We start from the raw sequence: 18258 nt of genomic DNA, 5'->3' as shown, positions 1-18258 counted from the left end.
AAACTCACCCAGCTCTGCTCTACTCGTCAGATTTGCTGTGTTTGATGCACCTTTAAAATATCTTTATGAAAGTCTAGATGAATTTTGATTTAGTGTCCTAGTTACTGTTATAGTAGGAGTTGGGTTTTATTACATTAATACATGATAAAACACTTTTAGCCAAGTTTGAATTAGTGGGATTGTATTCATTGATCTTCCCTGCTTTTGTCTTCTGATGCACTCATAGTCCTGCTAAAGTTACCAGATGCATTGATTAAAAGTCCTGGGTAATTAGATTTCATAGTGGGCTGTAATGTACTCCCACCAACAATAAAATGACTTAATTTGTGTTACGTGGCTTTTTTTCTTCTTTTTTTGGAAAAAAACATCCTTTTGCTTTTATTGATGTTGATGTCTAATGCCCAGTTTTGACAGCATTCTTCTAGCAGGGTTATGTGTTAATGTGAGGCTTGAGCTATTCAAGCCAAAAATACAGAATATTTGTTTTCTATTGTGCTATAGAAACCAAATCATCTGCATATAGAAATAATGTTCTTTCTTTCTTATTTAGTCCTAGATTTGCTAATTGTTTAACAGTTGGCCAGGTTGTCAATGTATATAATGAGGGTTGGGGAAAAGCTACAACGTATGTAATGTATAATATTTATATTTTGTTTTACTGATGGATGTGTTTTTGAATGAGTTGTCTCTCTCTCCACTCTCTCCATGCCTCTTTATCTCTCTCTCCCTCTCTTCACTCTCACCACATCTCTCTCTTTCTCTTTCTTTCTCTCTCTCTCGGTCTGGTAAATGTGAAGTTTGTGCTCCACTGACCAAATCAATATGGAGAAATAGTTTCCACAAGAAATAATGGAACAAGAGCGGAGAGATGGAGTGAGTTGCGTTCTCTCTCTCCGTTTAGTTCCTCAATTACAAGGTTATTGGCAAGCGTGATGAGAGAACTTTAGTGAAGCCTATTGTGAAAGCCTATTGTGGGTCTCCTATTGAAGAGCAGTTTAGATGGAGGCAAACATAGCAGGTCATTGTTAGAAGCATGAAGAGTGGCCTAAAGTGAAGTTAAAGTATTGTTACTTAGCAACAGTAGCAAAGACGTCTGGCAAAAAAACAACTTCTATGAGTTAAAAAAATGATTGGGCTCTAAGATTAGTTTAGTTATCAAAATGGCAATTTAAAGTTATATTTCAGTGAAGAGTTTTTACACAGCTCACAGGAAACTTAAGGCATGGTTTGAAAAGCCTGGCCTGGGAAATCTTTTGATAGATAGATCTTCAATTACAGAATTCTTGGACTTTGAAGTGAAAATCAGTATGACAGTAGCTGACCAATCATTCACAGCAGTGGTTTAATTAGCTCTCACTGGTTGCAAAATCCAGGACCAGAAATAGGATTCAGTGTTTAGAACTGAAGGTCACTGTTCTGTACCTATTAAGCTTTTCTAGATTATTCTACCGGCACCAGCACACTTCTGTTGAAGTGTTCACTCACTCCCTTATTTTATGCATCATTTTCATGCCAAATCGTCCAGCGATACAGTACTGTCAGAAAGCTTGAAATCTCAGGATTCAATTTCAGCAAACCTTGTTCAACCTCGTTATTTACAGCAGTTACAGTCGTCTCATTTGCAACACAAGTGCCGAATGAGCAAATGCTAGCAAATGTGTGGGTCCTTACATTCAAAGCCTTGCTGCTATCTACAGAGGCACCATAATCCAAAATCTGTGGTCTCGATAGCAAGAGTCAGAGATCAGTTTAGAGATCTGTGAGTCAGGCGGAAATAAACTCCTCCATTCTAGCCTCGGTTACTCTGTGTCACTAATTCTTGCAATTGTTCTGAGCCTGAGAGTGTTACCATTCAGAGGAGACCAAGATTATGACTGTAGACCAAAATGTTTGTGAACAGTGCTCCTTTTACTTTGGGTTTACTGTTTCAGGCATAAAAGTGGTGATAGGGGTCTCCTTTAAAGAAGAACCATTTAAGATACTTTATTTTTTACATTTTTAAGTTTGCTAGGCACCAATCTTCTCTTTTTGGGATACTTTTGGTCTAAAACAAAATGCTAAAGCTCCAAATGGAGCAGTGTGATAAAATAAAGTAGTCTAGCAGCTGAACTAACAGAACTGAATGAAATTAAACCTGAAAAGATCATCTCAACATGAATGTCTAAAGTAGAACTGAGGAGAAAGTACTACTCAGAAGTAAATGTATAAGTACAATCTATCTGAACTACTTAGTTTAGCCTTTTTTGACACAAAAGAAGCCTACAAGACCAATTTACATGTACCTCCATTATGTCTGCTCTTTCCACTAATGATGCTGAATCTTGCAGGCTGAGGAACGTCATGGCAACATAGAGGAGCGCCTTCGACAGCTGGAGTCTCAACTGGAAGAGAAGAACCAGGAGCTGGGCCGGGTGAGTGGAGTATCCAGAGAGGAGCTGTCAACTAAATGGGATTGGGTCAATGGGATTGGGTGGATGTCATGAAAATGTAGATAGCAGATTAGTTTATGAACGTTACATAAAATTATTTTCATGATGAACAATGGGTGTCAAAGTATGGACACAAATCACTAGTAGAGCTGCATTTAAAACAGCAATCAAAAACTATGAATACAGTTATTTTTGTTCAAAATTTCACATAGTGGAATACAATTAAACAAGACTTACTGAGCTCTCTTTTAATGAAACGTGATACGATTTGGAAATTGTTGACAACATAACATTTTGAAACAAGTCACACATAAACAATGAATTTTACAGTTATTCAGCAGCATAGCAGTAAACCAGTTTCTTTAAATACTCACAATGTCTACAATATTGTTTTACAATAAGAAAATTTGATACTATAATAGTAAATTATCACAATATTGCGTACCTCTACATGAGTACACATATACTGTGTTTAGTGTATGTATTAGTGTATAGACTAATGCACGTGTGTCTGTGTGTGTGTGTATGTGCTGAAGGAGACAGTGGGCATAGTAATAAGTGTTGACCAGGCCTGCAGGACACAGTAAGGCCTCTGTGGGATGACTATTCCCATTAGCCTGGCTTTCTCTGTTCTGTCTGTTTGAATTCCTTTACATGCACATACACAAACGCACACACTCACACATATACACACACATTCACAAGCACGGCACACATATTTACACACACATGCTGCACTGTGCAAAAGTCAGAGACCACCCTTCATTCATTTCCGGGCAAAAGAGCCATTAAGTGCAAAGTATTCAAGTTTCAGGAGATGTTTCTGAGCTGATTAAATACAAGATCGTGGAGTTGTAGGAGGGAATGAAAATCGGAAGGAAAATAAGTGAAAAATCAGGAGTTTCAAAAACGGCAGTTCAAAATGTCATTAAAGTATACAGGACAAAATGGGACAAGATCTGGCAGACAACCAAAACTATCACCATCCAATAAACAGCACTTAAAGCTTTCATCTTTGAGAGAAAGGAGAAAATCAAGCTCCATTTTTACTTTTAAAAAAATCCACAGCTGTTTCTGTCCATTCTTCCACTGTGAGAAGACCAGTGGTCGTCTAAGTACAAAAATAATGTACTTGAGTTAAAGTAGAGATACCCAAGGTAAAATATTACTCCAGTAAAAGTAGAAATTCCTCCCTTTAGACCTCCACTTGAAAAAAAGTACAAAAGTATTTGCCTTCAAATGTGCTATCAAAAGTAAGAGTGCTAAAAGATTAAATAACAATGCAACTTAATTACAAGTTTAATAAAAATGATAAAAAGTTTAATAAAAACTTGCTTTAACTCAGGATCACAAATGAGTCTCTAGGTCTCTGTTCATGAACATAAAATAGCTAATTTACTATAAAATGAAAGTGTTTGTAGAAACTCAGATCAGTCACGACTGCATATGTGTATATGTTTCTATATTGTGGTCTATTTACACAAAGTTAGTTCCATCATTTATGTTGAATTGACACTCCCAAAATTTTACGCTGATGCACTGACATTGAACCATATACTTGCACTGGGTCGGTATGACCAACAGGTCAAAACAAGCTCAAAACAAAGTGACTGCTGTGCCCTGATTGGTGTTCTTGCTTTGTGCTTCTTTCATTTTGACATATTACGTTTTTATAAACACATAAACCAAAAGGAACGACCGATTTTGAATAATGTAGAGGAATAAAAACTAAGATATTTGACTTTGTTATTTATTGAAAGTAAAAAGTCACTCAAAATGGAAAAACTTCAGTAAAGTGCAGATACACAAAAAACTACTTAAGTACAGTAATGAATTACATTTACTTAGTTACTGTCCACCACGGGAGAAGACAAAGCTAGAAGAATGTGTTGCTGTCAAAAAGCCATCATTGAGAAAAGGGAACAGAAAAAAAGATGATTTGCAAACCATACAAGAAGCTGCACAGAACAAAGGACTGACCATACCAGACTTCAACATCCCTGAATGCATTTGAGATTACTTGGATGGTGAGAAGCAAAAAATATAACCAACATTCTAAGACTGAACTTTGGAGGGGTGGAACAATATTCTGGCAAATTACTTAAATAAACTGAAAGCAAGCCTCTTAAAGAGAATGGAAGTTGTAATAAAAGGAAAGAGTAGACACACTATATATGCTTTTAAGTATATATATATTTTTTTCATGAAGCAGAAAATAAGTAACTTTTACTTAAAGGCAATTTGGACTATAAATAAAAAATGAAGAGGGGTCTCTGACTTTTGCACAGTACTTTTTTGTTTAGGCAAAAAAGTGAAAATATTAAGCTTTTAAGCTACGTTCACATTTCTCAAATAATTTTTATGCTCAAATCCGATGTCTCTGACATGAACGTTTACACTCGTTTAGATAAGTGATTCAAATCTGTCACTAATGTAAATGAACCAGCGTCCTGAAGTGATCGGCATTGGCACTTCATACACAGTAACATCACATGAATGAATTGCGTGTGTCACATCAGCGAACAGACTGAGATCGAGCCTTCACTGAGAAGATAATTAACTCTGATCAGCTTCATTATTACAGAGAGAAGAAGGCGAAAAAGGTGAGATGTGTTTCTTTTCCAGTTTGCAGGCTTTGACGTCTGTTCGGCGCTGCTGCCATGGTAACGCTGAAAGATGGCGCATGCGCAGTGGAAAAAAAGCACATGAATTCCTGAATTCCGATCTGAACATTCACATTAAGGTCGCATAGCCACAAATTGGATAAGTATACAATCTAGGACCACATATGAAAGTGGCTCAGGCTTGATTTGAAAAGATCAGATTTGCATGTCCATACAGCCCTGAAGCCATCAGATCTGAGTCACATTAGGGCAGAAAATTGGATTTGTGCCACTTGAACCTGGTAATGTGAACATAGCCTTAATGGTCTTAACATCAAACCATTAAACAAATAGATAAAGTACCTTAGTATGGGATATCTTTACACTTTCACTTCTTTAAACTATAAGGTACTATGGGTAAACTTGCAGAAAACCTTTTACAGAAAGAAGAGTCAATATTGTTCCATTCAGCATTGATGGCTTCAAACCATTGCAAAAAATACCTAGCTAGTTATATAGCTTTTGATTTAGTTATATTTCTCGATGGGACTCTAACCAGGCCAAAAACCATCAGTAAAAACTTTTATATTTTGGACGTGGCTAATTTTTTTGCATGAAAATGTACATATTAGTACAATCATAAGCACACCACTTGTATTTACCCCCCCATGAACATTCATGCGTACTGTACATACTACGCACACTCTGTCTCAAATGCCTTTGCAAATATGGGCCATCTCTCAACTTGTCCCCTCACACAGCACAACTTACCCACCCCCACTGAGCAGAGTGCCGTGATTGGTTGCTATATTTGGAAGTTGAATAATTCATGCATGGCTAATTTCTCCCTGCGTGTGAGCTGATGATTATTTTTACTTGAAGGAATTCTCCACAGAGGCTGAATGTCTCCCCCTTTGCCCCCAGTTATGACCTAATACTGACATATCAGCAGCCTTTTTTTGGACCAGGCCTTTTTTAGTTTTTTTCACAATTTGTCGTTTCTGTCATCCAAGTGACTTTCTAGGCTGTTTGCATACGAGCGGCCACTCGCCATAAAAACTTAAGACTGTGTTGCCTGGCAACTACGACTTTGAGAGTGCATTGAGATGACACTATGCCTCTTTCTGTTGTCCTGTGCTGGACTGTTTTATTTATAAGACTTGAGAGGGATTGCAGCATGTGAAATGGCCACATGAGAGCCTAGGACAATTTTCACTATGCATGTTCTGGGTAAAACGTGAGGCATCAATGCTCTGACATTGCATATCGTCACGCTTTTCTTATATATCTTTTAAAAGAAATACCTTAGCATTTTTCAGCCTAATCTCTCTGTGTTACATCGGTGTTGTATGGTGATAGTGACCAATTTGTCTGTATGTAGAAACGAATGGAAAATCCTTTGAAAAATATATTTATACTACAAGGCAGTGGGCAGATGCTGAAGCCTATGTTATAGCTTCTATTACAAACCCAGTTCCCAAAAAATCGGGACAGTAGGTAAAGTGCAAATAAAATCAGAAAGAATGCACACGCACTCTAAGCCGCTAATCTTTCTGGGTCGCATGGGGGAGCTGGAGCCTATCCCAGCAGTCAACAGGTGGGTGGCAGGATACACCCGGGACAGGTCACCAGTCCTTCACAGGCCAGACAGACAGACATATACATCCACTCACACCTAGGGGCAGTTTAGCATGTCCAGTTAGCCTGACAGCATGTCTTTGGACTGTGGGAGGTAACTCACGCAGACATGTGGAGAACACGCAAACTCCACACAGAAAGGACCCTGGCTGCCTGGCCGGGGAATCGAACTCCTTATTGTTATAAAGTCCTTATTGTTGTGAGGCGACAGCGCTACCCACTGCTCCACCATGCCACCCTAAATCTACTTTGACCTGTACTTGAATAAAAACAGCACAAGAACAGAATATATAATGTTTATCTTATCAACTTGATTATTTTTTGTAAATATACACTAATTCTGAAACTGGTACCTGCAACATGTTCCAAAGAAGATGGGAAGGGGAAATTTAGGATTAGCAACATTGTGAAGTGTTCAGAAAACATCTTAAACAGTTGCAGAAATTATGCTTGTGTATAAAAGGAGCATTATGGAAAAGCCTAGTCCATTATGAGCATGGTTTGAGGCTCACCATTTTGCCAAAAATGAATCAGCAAAAAATCCAGCAATGATTTTAGGTGTTTCACTCTGTATAGTGCATAATATCATCAAGAGATTTAGGGAATCCTGAGAAATCCCTGTGCATGATGGAAAAAGCCAAAAACCACAACTGAATGTTTTGACCCCTCAGACAGCACTGCATTCATAACCGGCATCCTTCTGTAATGGATATCACCTCATGAGCACAAGAAGACTTTGACTTTTGTCAGTGAACACCATCCATAGCTGCATCCACAAATTCAAGTTAGGACTGCACAGTGGATGCCATATGTCAACAACGTTCAGGAACACTGCCAAACTTAAGCTCATGGAGTGAACTGATGCCCTCCTATAACATGTATTGGGATGGGCCAACCTTTCAGATTTCATATGGATGGTCATTGTATTCTCCAGGACAAAAAGACAATATTTGTCATGGTGTAGTGCAGGGGTGTCAAACTCAACCAATAAAAGGGCCATATTATCAAACCTCATCTATTATGTGGGCCAGGGGGCTCCCAAGTGGCACAACCGTCTAAGCGTTGGCCCTATCATGATCGTGAATTTGATCCCTAGTGATGCTACATACATCTGTAGCTGGTGGTTTGCGTTGAGTGAGTGTTAGTTAGAAAAGATGCGGTTGCTGGCTTCACAGGTCTCGGAGGAAGCCTGTGTTAGCCCTCACTGTCCTAGGTGTTGATAGTATTGTATGATTGGGGGAGTCCTAACTAGTGGGTGGAATTGGAGACGATTACATAGCGGAGAAAATTGGGCAAAAAAAAATATGTGGGCCGGAGAAAAAATTGTTTTTATTTTATTTTTAATTAATGTTCTGCAATAACCCCATTGTTTATTCAAAATTTGGAAAATCTTCACCAGTAACATATAGACACTAGTAGACCTTGAAATATTATACAGGTGCACAGGTAAGACAGGTGTCTTTTTTCGCTGTCATTTGCTTGAACTAGACACCTGGCATCTGTTCTTTGCTGCAAGTTCATTAAGACTTGGGCTCAATTTTCAAGCTGCTGAGCTAATGTTAAATGTTTATGTTGGTTGAGATATGATGCAGAATTGTGTAGAATTGGGGTGTATCCGCTGTGCAGTAGACTGTTGTTGGGATAGAAGAGTCAGAGCACATTACGCTGCAGTGCATGCTCTGGACTGTAGTGCAGCACATTGTGAAATGGGCTAATATTAATAGAAAATTAAGTACTTTTGCAAGTTGGATAGGATTGTGTGGCGGTCCTGATCTGGCTCATGGGCCTCTGACACATGGAGTATATTGGGTACTGTGCATATCTGTGAAAGCGCCATTAGCGCTACGCACATTTTAGAGCTGCGTAAGCTGCCTTCTAGATGCCGTCTTTTTCAGGGGCATCTATACTTATTTCAGCATGACAGCATCAAGCCACACTCTGTACATCCTTGACTGGCTTGCGTGTAGTCCAGAACTGTCTCTCCTCAAAAATGTATGTCTCATTAAGTTTAAAATATGCCAATAAAGGCACTGTACAGTTGCATGGCTGAAGGCTTGTAGAATAGAAAAATGATGCTTTCATAATTTGATTAGTTTGTGTCTTCAGTTCCCAAACAATTATTAAGTGCTGTTAAAAGAAAGGTGATGTACCACAGTGCTAAACATTCCCCTGTCCCAATGTTTTGCAGGCACCAACTTTGGAATGAGTGTATATTTACAAACAGAATTTCCTCATTACTTCTCTCTGTTTTATTAAGTGATACTTTTTTAATCCCACAAACAGGGAAATTCCACCTCCGCATTTAACCCATCCATGAAGTGAAACACACACACACACACACACACACACACACACACACACATACAAGGGGGAAGTGAGCACTTGGCATTAAAATGGCCAAAATGAAGCATTTAATCATTGTTATGTCTGTTCATCAGATGAAATGATCCCATTTGTTCAGAACATTCATTTTCTATTATTAACTGGCTCAATAAATTAAACTAAAAAGCAGCTTATGAAATATGAGTTTAATAAAAAATATGATTAATAAAAAATATTTTCTGATGTTTACATTTTCTATCAAGTCCAAGAAGGAGCTGCTGTCTTCCGTTGAATGTTTTCCCTTTTCTAGCACACCTGATTCAGCTCATCAGCTAATTATCCACTCCTTGGTGAGTTGAACCAGATGGTTTAGAGTGTGGAAAACAGGGTCTCCCTGGACTGGCATTGAGAACCTCCATGTTACATCATTTTGAAAATACACAGCCCTCATGGAATACTGTGAGTGTGAATGACTAAACCTGCCATCTACTGGCTGTGTTAGATATTCAGAATCAACTCCAAAGCTAGACACAGTCAGGTCTACTTAGGAGGACCCCATGCATGTTGTATGCTCTTTGTCATTGCTTGGCAACTATGTTTATGCAACAAAAAAATTGATGATTACTCACTAAAGAATGTCTCTTATCCTCCTCCATCTTCTCCTCACTTATCTCTCTGTCACTTTTTCTCTCTGCTCAGGCTCGTCAGCGAGAGAAGATGAACGAGGAACATAACAGGCGCCTGTCGGACACAGTGGACCGCCTGCTCACTGAATCTAATGAGCGCCTGCAGCTCCACCTGAAGGAACGCATGGCTGCGCTGGAGGACAAGGTGAAGACTTTGACATGCAGACATATACGTTTATATATAGAATCACCCTGACATACAGCACTGTGCAAAATTCAAAGAGCACCCTTCGTTCACTTCATTTCCAGTCAGGTACATTTTTTATTCAGGACATTATAGCGAAGCCTCAATAACAGAGCAGGTACTATTTGGGTGGTGGATCATTCTCAGCACTGCAGTAACACTGATGTGCTGGTGGTATGTTAGAGTGTTTTGCACTGGTCTGAATGGATCAGACACATGATCACTGCTGGACTGAGAATAGTCCACCAACCAAAAATATCCAGCCCACAGTGTCCTGTAAGCAGCGTCCTGTGACCACTGATGAAGGACTAGAAGATGACCAACACAAACTGTGCAGCAGCAGATGAGATATCGCCTCTGTCATTACATCTACAAGGTGGGCTGACAATGTAGGAGTGTCTAATAGAGTGGACAGTGAGTGGAAGCAGTGTTTAAAAAAAAGCTCCAGCAGCACTGCTGTGTCTGATCTACTCAGACCAGCACAACACACACTAACACACCACCACCATGTCACTGCAGTTACTGTAGTGCTGAGAATGATCCAGCACCCAAATAGCACCTGCTCTGTGAGGGTCCATGGGGGTCCTGACCACTGAAGAACAGGGTAAAAGGGACCTAACAAAGATGCAGGGAAATAGATGGACAACCTATATATTAAGTGGAGCTGATAAAATGGACATTAAGTGTAGAAACAATGAGGTGGTTATAATGTTATGCCTGATCGGTGTGTGTGTGTGTATGTATATATATATATATATATATATATATATATATATATTTTACACATTAGGTACACCTACATTATATAGGTGTAATGTAGGTGTGCCTACTGAATTGGCAACTCAGTGTTCATGCACACACACTGCATACAGATGGGACTGTATACTTACAGACAGATGTACATGCAAATATCACCATCACCACCATCTGTCCCTGCAAACCAATGGAAAACACCCAGCTAGAAGCCGTGAACTTTCAGCACAGTCACTGTCCTACACAGGCCTTGTTATCTGTGCTCCTCTCAGGCTAAATGTCACCAGCCCTGAGAATCACACATGCTGCCACATGAATTAACACCCTCGGCTCAAACATCACTGCTCCTCTCAAAACAGCAAGCAGACCTCGATTACCCCTGTATCACAAAGGGCTCCAGCATCAACATTTAGTACATGGAGATACAGTACATAAGATTCTTGACCCACACAGACAAGCAAGTCCTGCGAATGTGTGCATGTGTTTTTGTTTTTGTGCATTTTCAAGACAAAAATGTCCTGACTGTAGAAAAAAACAGAAAAACAGGACTAAAGTACAATAAAAGGAGCAATAAAATGAATCTGACTTTAAAAAGTGATTTTTTTTTTACAAAAGCTAAATGTTTCCTTGTTTAAAAGAGAATTCCATGTTTCTTTTTTTAGATTTTCAGCATAATAAATAACTAGTATGTAAACAGAGTCATTCAGAGTGGTTTTGTTGTGAAATTCCGTGATCTAGAGAAACTCACTGAGTCAGAATTGTTCAGTGGTGGTGATAGGAATTGGCAAACCAGTCATGAAGTAGACATCAAGTAAAGTTTATTACTATTGCTTTGATTGTGATACAGACATAAATCTATTTTTCTATTTTCATGATGGTAAATGTGAGAGAAACGGAGCGCTTGTATCCCTGCCACCTTTCTGACCAATAAACATACAGCCACATGTGTAATCTGCTGCACTTTAGCCATTGCACTATGACACCAACTCAATCAGTGTCACACAAACTCAAATATAAATACTATTACCTAATAATCTTAAGATCTTAAGATCTTATACTTGTTATATATAGGTTGGGCAAATAGGAGTTTGTGTGGGCAAAACAATTATGTTGGGCAGGTAAGGACCACCAAGGTGTCCACCCATGTGAGAACATAGCTCTGCCACAAGACATATGACCCCACGTCCTAATATTGCATAAAAACATATGGGAGCATGCGTGAGAGAAAATGAGTGTGTCCAGCATTAAGTGTTGTCACAGATTTGGGCAGCTTTGATGTCAACTCGAAAACAGGTTTAATAACTTCCCTCCCCTCTTCTTATTTTATCTCTAGAATGCACTCATCCACGACCTGGAGAATTCCCAAAAACAGCTGGAGGAGTTCCACCACTCCAAGGTAACCTTCTTACCCCTCGAGATCGCAGAGCACGTTCTGAAACGCGTTTGTGTAAATTGCTGTAATTGCTCTCCACACTGTTAAATTGAATAACATGAAGCTGTTTTACACTCTGTCTAATTAGTCTTGTTTTAAAGTAGCATTGCTTATGTAGATGTTTGCCTTGTAGGAGAGGCTGATAGGGGAGATAGAGAAGCTGCGGGCAGAGATTGATCACCTGAAGAGAAGGAGCGGCGCTTTTGGAGATGGGACACACCCTCGGTACCTCTGGCATTATTTTATTCAAGTTTGATTGTATCCAAGTGCTGCACACAGTGAATTTTTTGCTTTATTGTCTCTCACTTTAAAAATCCTAAGCAAGAAATATTAGAAGTTGAGTAGAAGTTGAGTTGAGGAATAGTGCTGTTTGCCAAAAGAGATTAGCATACTTTCTGAAAGGCCTCATATTCCAGAAAACCAAATATAAAATATTTTTTATAAGTATTTAATGTACTTTAGAAACATTGTTGAAGTTTTAAAATGTACCATTCACTCAAATGGCCTGTATATGGAATCCAGGCTAGTAAATAGACAGTTTTTAATTCATTGTTCTTCTGATGACCAAAAACATATTTACATAAAATATACATATTCAGTTTAAGGAGTGTTTCAGGCTGGACTGCTTTTGAGCTTGTTTAGTTATACCAGTCTTAAAGGCACAGAAATAAAAAATAATGTTAAAATTAATTAGGACTGTTTTTGATACATATAAACCTGTATAAACTTTATACAAGGGGAACAATACAAGAAAATTGTAAGATATGGATCATTATTTTTAATACAGTCATTGTTTTCCTTTTTGGGGTGGGAGTGGGTTTACTTGCACATGTAGCTTGTAGATATCACTTTCCTATGTTTCTCCTCTATAACATACACATACTGCTTGTGATACGTGTTACACATCATGTAAATGCAGAACAGGTTAATAGTGTTGTAATTCTATTTGCTTCACATAAAGATTAGTTTTTATAGAAGCAGGCTAAAACTTTGTCATTGTGTTCTCAGGTCTCAATGCCATTGTATGATCTACTGATGAGCTGTGTTCTTACTGTGGTGTGTGTGTCAGGTCTCATGTGGGCAGCGCCACAGACCTGCGGTACTCTGTAGTGGAGGGGCAAGGAGATCACTACTCCTCTACCGGTGTCATACGGCGGGCACAGAAAGGACGACTGGCAGCACTCAGGGACGAGCCCACAAAGGTACTCATGTCTCATTGCTGTATATTCCTGAATTCAGTTCAATCCAGTTCATTTTGTTTCAGTTCAGTGCAGTTCAGTTCAGTGTAGTTCAGCTCAGTTCAGTTCAGTTCAGTGTAGTTCAGTTCAGTGCAGTTCAGTTCAGTTCAGTATAGTTCAGCTCAGTGCAGTTCAGTTCAGTTCAGTGTAGTTCAGCTCAGTGCAGTTCAGCTCAATGTAGTTCAGCTCAGTGCAGTTCAGTTCAGTTCAGTGTAGTTCAGCTCAGTGCAGTTCAGCTCAGTGTAGTTCAGCTCAGTGCAGTTCAGCTCAGTGTAGTTCAGCTCAGTGCAGTTCAGCTCAGTGTAGTTCAGCTCAGTGCAGTTCAGCTCAGTGTAGTTCAGCTCAGTGCAGTTCAGTTCAGTGTAGTTCAGCTCAGTGCAGTTCAGCTCAGTGTAGTTCAGCTCAGTGCAGTTCAGTTCAGTGTAGTTCAGCTCAGTGCAGTTCAGCTCAGTGTAGTTCAGCTCAGTGCAGTTCAGTTCAGTGTAGTTCAGCTAAGTGCAGTTCAGCTCAGTGCAGTTCAGTTCAGTGCAGTTCAGCTCAGTGCAGTTCAGCTCAGTGTAGTTCAGCTCAGTGCAGTTCAGTTCAGTGTAGTTCAGCTCAGTGTAGTTCAGCTCAGTGCAGTTCAGTTCAGTATAGTTCAGCTCAGTTCGGTTCAGTTCAGTGTAGTTCAGCTCAGTGTAGTTCAGCTCAGTTCGGTTCAGTTCAGTGTAGTTCAGCTCAGTTCGTTTCAGTTCAGTGTAGTTCAGCTCAGTGTAGTTCAGCTCAGTTCGGTTCAGTTAAATTCAGTTCAGTTCAGTTTGATTCAGTTTGATTCAGTTCAACTTATTTCAATCGAATTGAATTCAGTTCCAAATCAGTTAAATTCAATTGACTTGAATTCAATTTAACTAACCTGTCCATGCCCCACCTACAAATATGTTTTTTCCTAGAGATTGGCCAAGCTTTAAAGAATGCCATGTTATGTAAACGAGCTAATGTTAGCTTGGAAATTTCATTAATACATGCCTAGTTTTGAGAAGCATTTTTGCCAGTGTTCTGTAAAGCTTATGTGACCTCAGAACAGTTGCCATATAAAGAACAGGTGGAGTATAGTCCTATAAATCTATTCAGATCAGTTCAATTTCATCCCGTGTTGTTATTGTCAGATCTGTTCAATTGATTGCAGTTGTTGCAAATAAAACAGTAACATTCTTTTTCTGTCTATCCATTCTTTACTGTATTCACGCTTGTTAATCTAATTGAACTGTATTTTGTACATTTTTTGTAGTCTGTAGATGTACAGCTGCTGCTCCAAGGCAATAATGTGGCCTAATCCTGAAAGTACTACCACATGAATACAGACAACTACTACTTTTATCAGAAGAGGGCATGATACTCATCCCTGGCCTAGTTAGAAACCCCCACATTCCACTTTCCCCCTGTTAAGCCTCTGATTGTAGGCCTATGGTCTAAGAATAGTTACAGACAGTCTTTCCTGTCTTAAATGTGTCTTTGTCTGCTTGTCTCTTCTTGCTTCGCTGGATGTTGTGCTCACTGTAAGTTCTGCATTTTGTGACTACACATCATCACCAGTTTCAAAGGCATGTTTAGATACCAGTATGTTATTAGTAGCCATACAATGTGTCCCATCACTGTATGTGAATGAACGTAGACAGTTAGGTAGAGAATGCTTGACGAGGGATGTGTATGAATAAGTGTGTGTGCTGTGTGTTCAGATTTTGCCAATGGTGGAGCAGGACTGGGACCGATCCCAGCCAGCCAGCCTGCGGGCCAGCCACTCACACCTGATGGGCAGCGACAGCGAACTGTCAGACCTGGACGATGAAGACCGCGAGACCATCTTTAGCTCAGCAGACATGCTGTCCCCGAGTGGCCACTCGGATGCGCAAACGCTGGCCCTCATGCTGCAGGAGCAACTTGACGCCATCAATGAAGAGATCAGGTGAGATTAGATGTACCAACAACATGCATGGAAATTTATATCAACACATCATCACCATTTTTTCTATGAGTTTGATTACTTTTGGAAATGACTGTATTGTCGTTTTCTTCATGTGAAAATCTCGTACTCTTTCAAAGCAAGTAAACTATAGTGTGTAGGAAAGCACCTGAGACCATTGATCTTATCCCTGTAAGACCTTAGCCTAAAAGTGGCCACCTGGGTGTATCTTTATACACTCTGGCTCAGTTTCCCAGACAGGGAATGAGCCTAGTCCTGGACTAAATGTCTATTCAGTGAAAAATGATGGAAGACCTCATTTGAGAAAGCAAGGCAAGACAAGTTTATTTGTATAGCAACTTTCATATACAGTGGCAATTTAAAGTGCTCTACACAAGTAGAAAAACAAAAGCATTTGATAATAAACAGCTTCTAACATTCATAAGATCTAGCACCTCAGAAAGGCTTTTGCAAGGATTGTTATAAAGACATAGGAAGGACAAATAGTTTCCAAAGGCCACCTGCTCATACAGGGCTTCTTCTGAAGAAATTGAGGGTATTGATTGGCAGGGAGGGGCTTTTAGGTCAAACTTGATATATCAGTTTGTAAGGCATTATGCATTAAGTCCAGTCAATTTGTGAAATTTCTGCCCCGCTAGAGCTGCCCCGGTGAACTGTAAGTGCTACTATTGTAAAATGTTGCTGAAACTCATATACTCATGACTGGCTATATAACTCAATGGCCATGTGTGTAATTTGTACTGTTTGAATGTCACATTCTCTGTGCTTATTTGTAGCATACGTGACAGTTATGACAAAACTCATACCTAAGAAGGAATTTTAAGTGTTATACTGGATGAAGGAATATGCTGCCCAAAGCTACTTTGTGGATCACAGTCAGTTGACATGACTAAGAACTGTGTGTTACCATAACTTCAATTTAAATTCTAGAATTCTAAAAGGCCTGGTGTCATATTGATTCACACTATGCATCTTCCAAGCAAAGAAGATTTGTCATCCATGCATGGCTGATTTCAGACAGTAGTCACCTTCCCTAGCAGATACAGTAGGAGTCAACTCTAATCTTAAAGTTCCTGACCCTTTAAGCTCAATTACAAATTAAATCTTTCTGACAGGATTCCTTGCAATCTCCCTTTACCTCAAGTCTGGAAATAGCAGCCCAGAAGTCTAAGAACTGCCTTCAGAGCCCATCCTATCACAGAGCTGCCTGGATTCCATTCAGAAGCGAGCTCAGCTCTTTATATTAGGACATCTGTCAAGTATGACACAAAACAAACAATGCAGAAAATGATGAAGTGATATTTATAGAATAAGGCAATCTGGAGTAGACTGGGTTCCACCTGCAGACATTGGCATGATTGATGTGGCTATGTTGTTCCCCAATAAGGAGATTTTGGAATCTTTTATTGTTGGAGAACTGGGTAAAGCTTTCCTTAAAGTGGATCAGCCTTATTTGGCTTTTTTTGCTAGCAGAAGGTGCTGTATCCTGCCAAAAACAATTTTAGGGAAAAAGAGGCAAAAAAACCAAACCAGAGATGTCATTTGTCCTGTATCAAAAAGAGAACAGACTCAGCTGAGCATTAACGTTGCATTGAGTCTAGTGGCACATAGTGTTTACAAGCCAGTGGTGATACAAGCCAGCCCAGCTGCAGCAGAAGAGGGGAACACTCACTGTGTGTCTATGAGGTGATCTTATGAATGCAAAATGAATTTACCTCATTATATTTCTGACTTGATCTGAGACAAATATATTGTAATGCTGTCATGTGAGCACTCTTTCTGATAGCATATTTAGCACCTCAGTTATCTCAGTGCTGCCTCAGTTATTACAGACAGCCCATCTCAGCTCTGTTTTTCTCCTGTGGTGATGTTTCTGATGATAATGTCCACAGAAAGACTGAATTCCGAGCTGAATTTGATACTGATAAAAAAAAATCTAAATTTTACATCCTTCCTGAAGTCATTTTGCTAGTGTGCTGTGAGACTGCACACTTTTCAACAGTGCAAGTGCTAAATGAGTGACTCTTACTAAATGGGAATCCACTGTGCTCTGCCACGAAATACTGCCTGTTTTGATTAGTGGGGGCATGGCCTTGTACAGTATATGCAGTGCTGATAAAGCTATGTACATTCCAGCTAAAGCAGAGAAGAGAAACTCTGGGAGATGTAGGAATAATGCATTGTAGCTTCTGGAATAAAACAATTAAATTGCTGTAGAACCGGGCTGTTGTACTGGATCCAGAAAGGGCCGGTGTAGGTGCAGGTTTTCATTCCAACCAAGCAGAAGCCACACCTGATTCCACCTGATTAATCAGTTGATCCTGGCTTTAAATAGGCTATCAGGTACAGCTTCTGCTTGGTTGGAATGAAAACCTGCACCCACACCGGCCCTTTCTGGATCCAGTTTGACACCCCTGCTCTAGAACAAGGGTAGCAACATGCAGCTCTTCAACTGCCCTGTTGCAGCTTTATAGCAGAATTCGATTTTTTGGTAAAAATAAAATAATGCTTTTGCATTAAAATAAAGCTTCTTACCAAAATAAATTAAATGCTGGAGTTATATGTGTAACTGATAATTCACCCCTTAACATGGAAGGTTGGTGTGGAGACTGGTCACACAGCAACACAGACAACAGTTTTGCCTAGCTAGTAGCTAACAAAATTGCAAAGAGAAAGATTTAAGATGAACAGTGATAATTTGGAGACAATTGTTGCAATTAATAATCACTCCAGCTGGTTTCCTGATATGTTCAATCTGCAATGAGAAACTGTCAAACACTAAAAAGCAGTGAAGCTGAAGTCAGCTCCTCACTCACCAACTTCTTGTTTGAATTTTCACATTCCACCTTAAATGGTGCAACAGTTAGCTACATAGGTAGCTACATTATGCTGCCTCAGGCACCATTTAAGGTGGAATCGGAAAATTCAAACAAGAAGCAGGTGACTAAGGAGCTGACTTCAGCTTTGTGAAAAGGCAAACATTAAGAGCAATTTTACAAGAAACTATTCCACA

At 39.5% G+C, this 18258-nt stretch overlaps 1 protein-coding gene across 6 annotated transcripts in view; it reads left to right on the top strand.

Moving 5' to 3' along the window:
* ppfia4 (PTPRF interacting protein alpha 4) overlaps positions 1 to 18258 on the top strand; it is a 210111-nt gene that overhangs the window by 162878 nt on the left and 28975 nt on the right. For 4 of the 6 annotated variants that reach the window (XM_037532540.1, XM_017694725.2, XM_037532539.1 and 1 more), the window contains exons 9-14: positions 2328 to 2411; positions 9692 to 9823; positions 11949 to 12011; positions 12181 to 12272; positions 13117 to 13249; positions 15001 to 15227. In XM_037532540.1, the coding sequence (XP_037388437.1) occupies positions 2328 to 2411; positions 9692 to 9823; positions 11949 to 12011; positions 12181 to 12272; positions 13117 to 13249; positions 15001 to 15227 (731 nt within the window). The remainder of the gene's footprint in view (positions 1 to 2327; positions 2412 to 9691; positions 9824 to 11948; positions 12012 to 12180; positions 12273 to 13116; positions 13250 to 15000; positions 15228 to 18258) is intronic. The other 2 variants (XM_037532543.1, XM_037532541.1) reach the window with 1 other exon arrangement.

This window comes from Pygocentrus nattereri, chromosome 21, assembly GCF_015220715.1.
Source record: "Pygocentrus nattereri isolate fPygNat1 chromosome 21, fPygNat1.pri, whole genome shotgun sequence".
In the NCBI taxonomy this organism is placed as follows: domain Eukaryota; kingdom Metazoa; phylum Chordata; class Actinopteri; order Characiformes; family Serrasalmidae; genus Pygocentrus; species Pygocentrus nattereri.
Note: the sequence above shows the minus strand (reverse complement) of the source record. Positions and strands in the feature narration are given on the sequence as shown.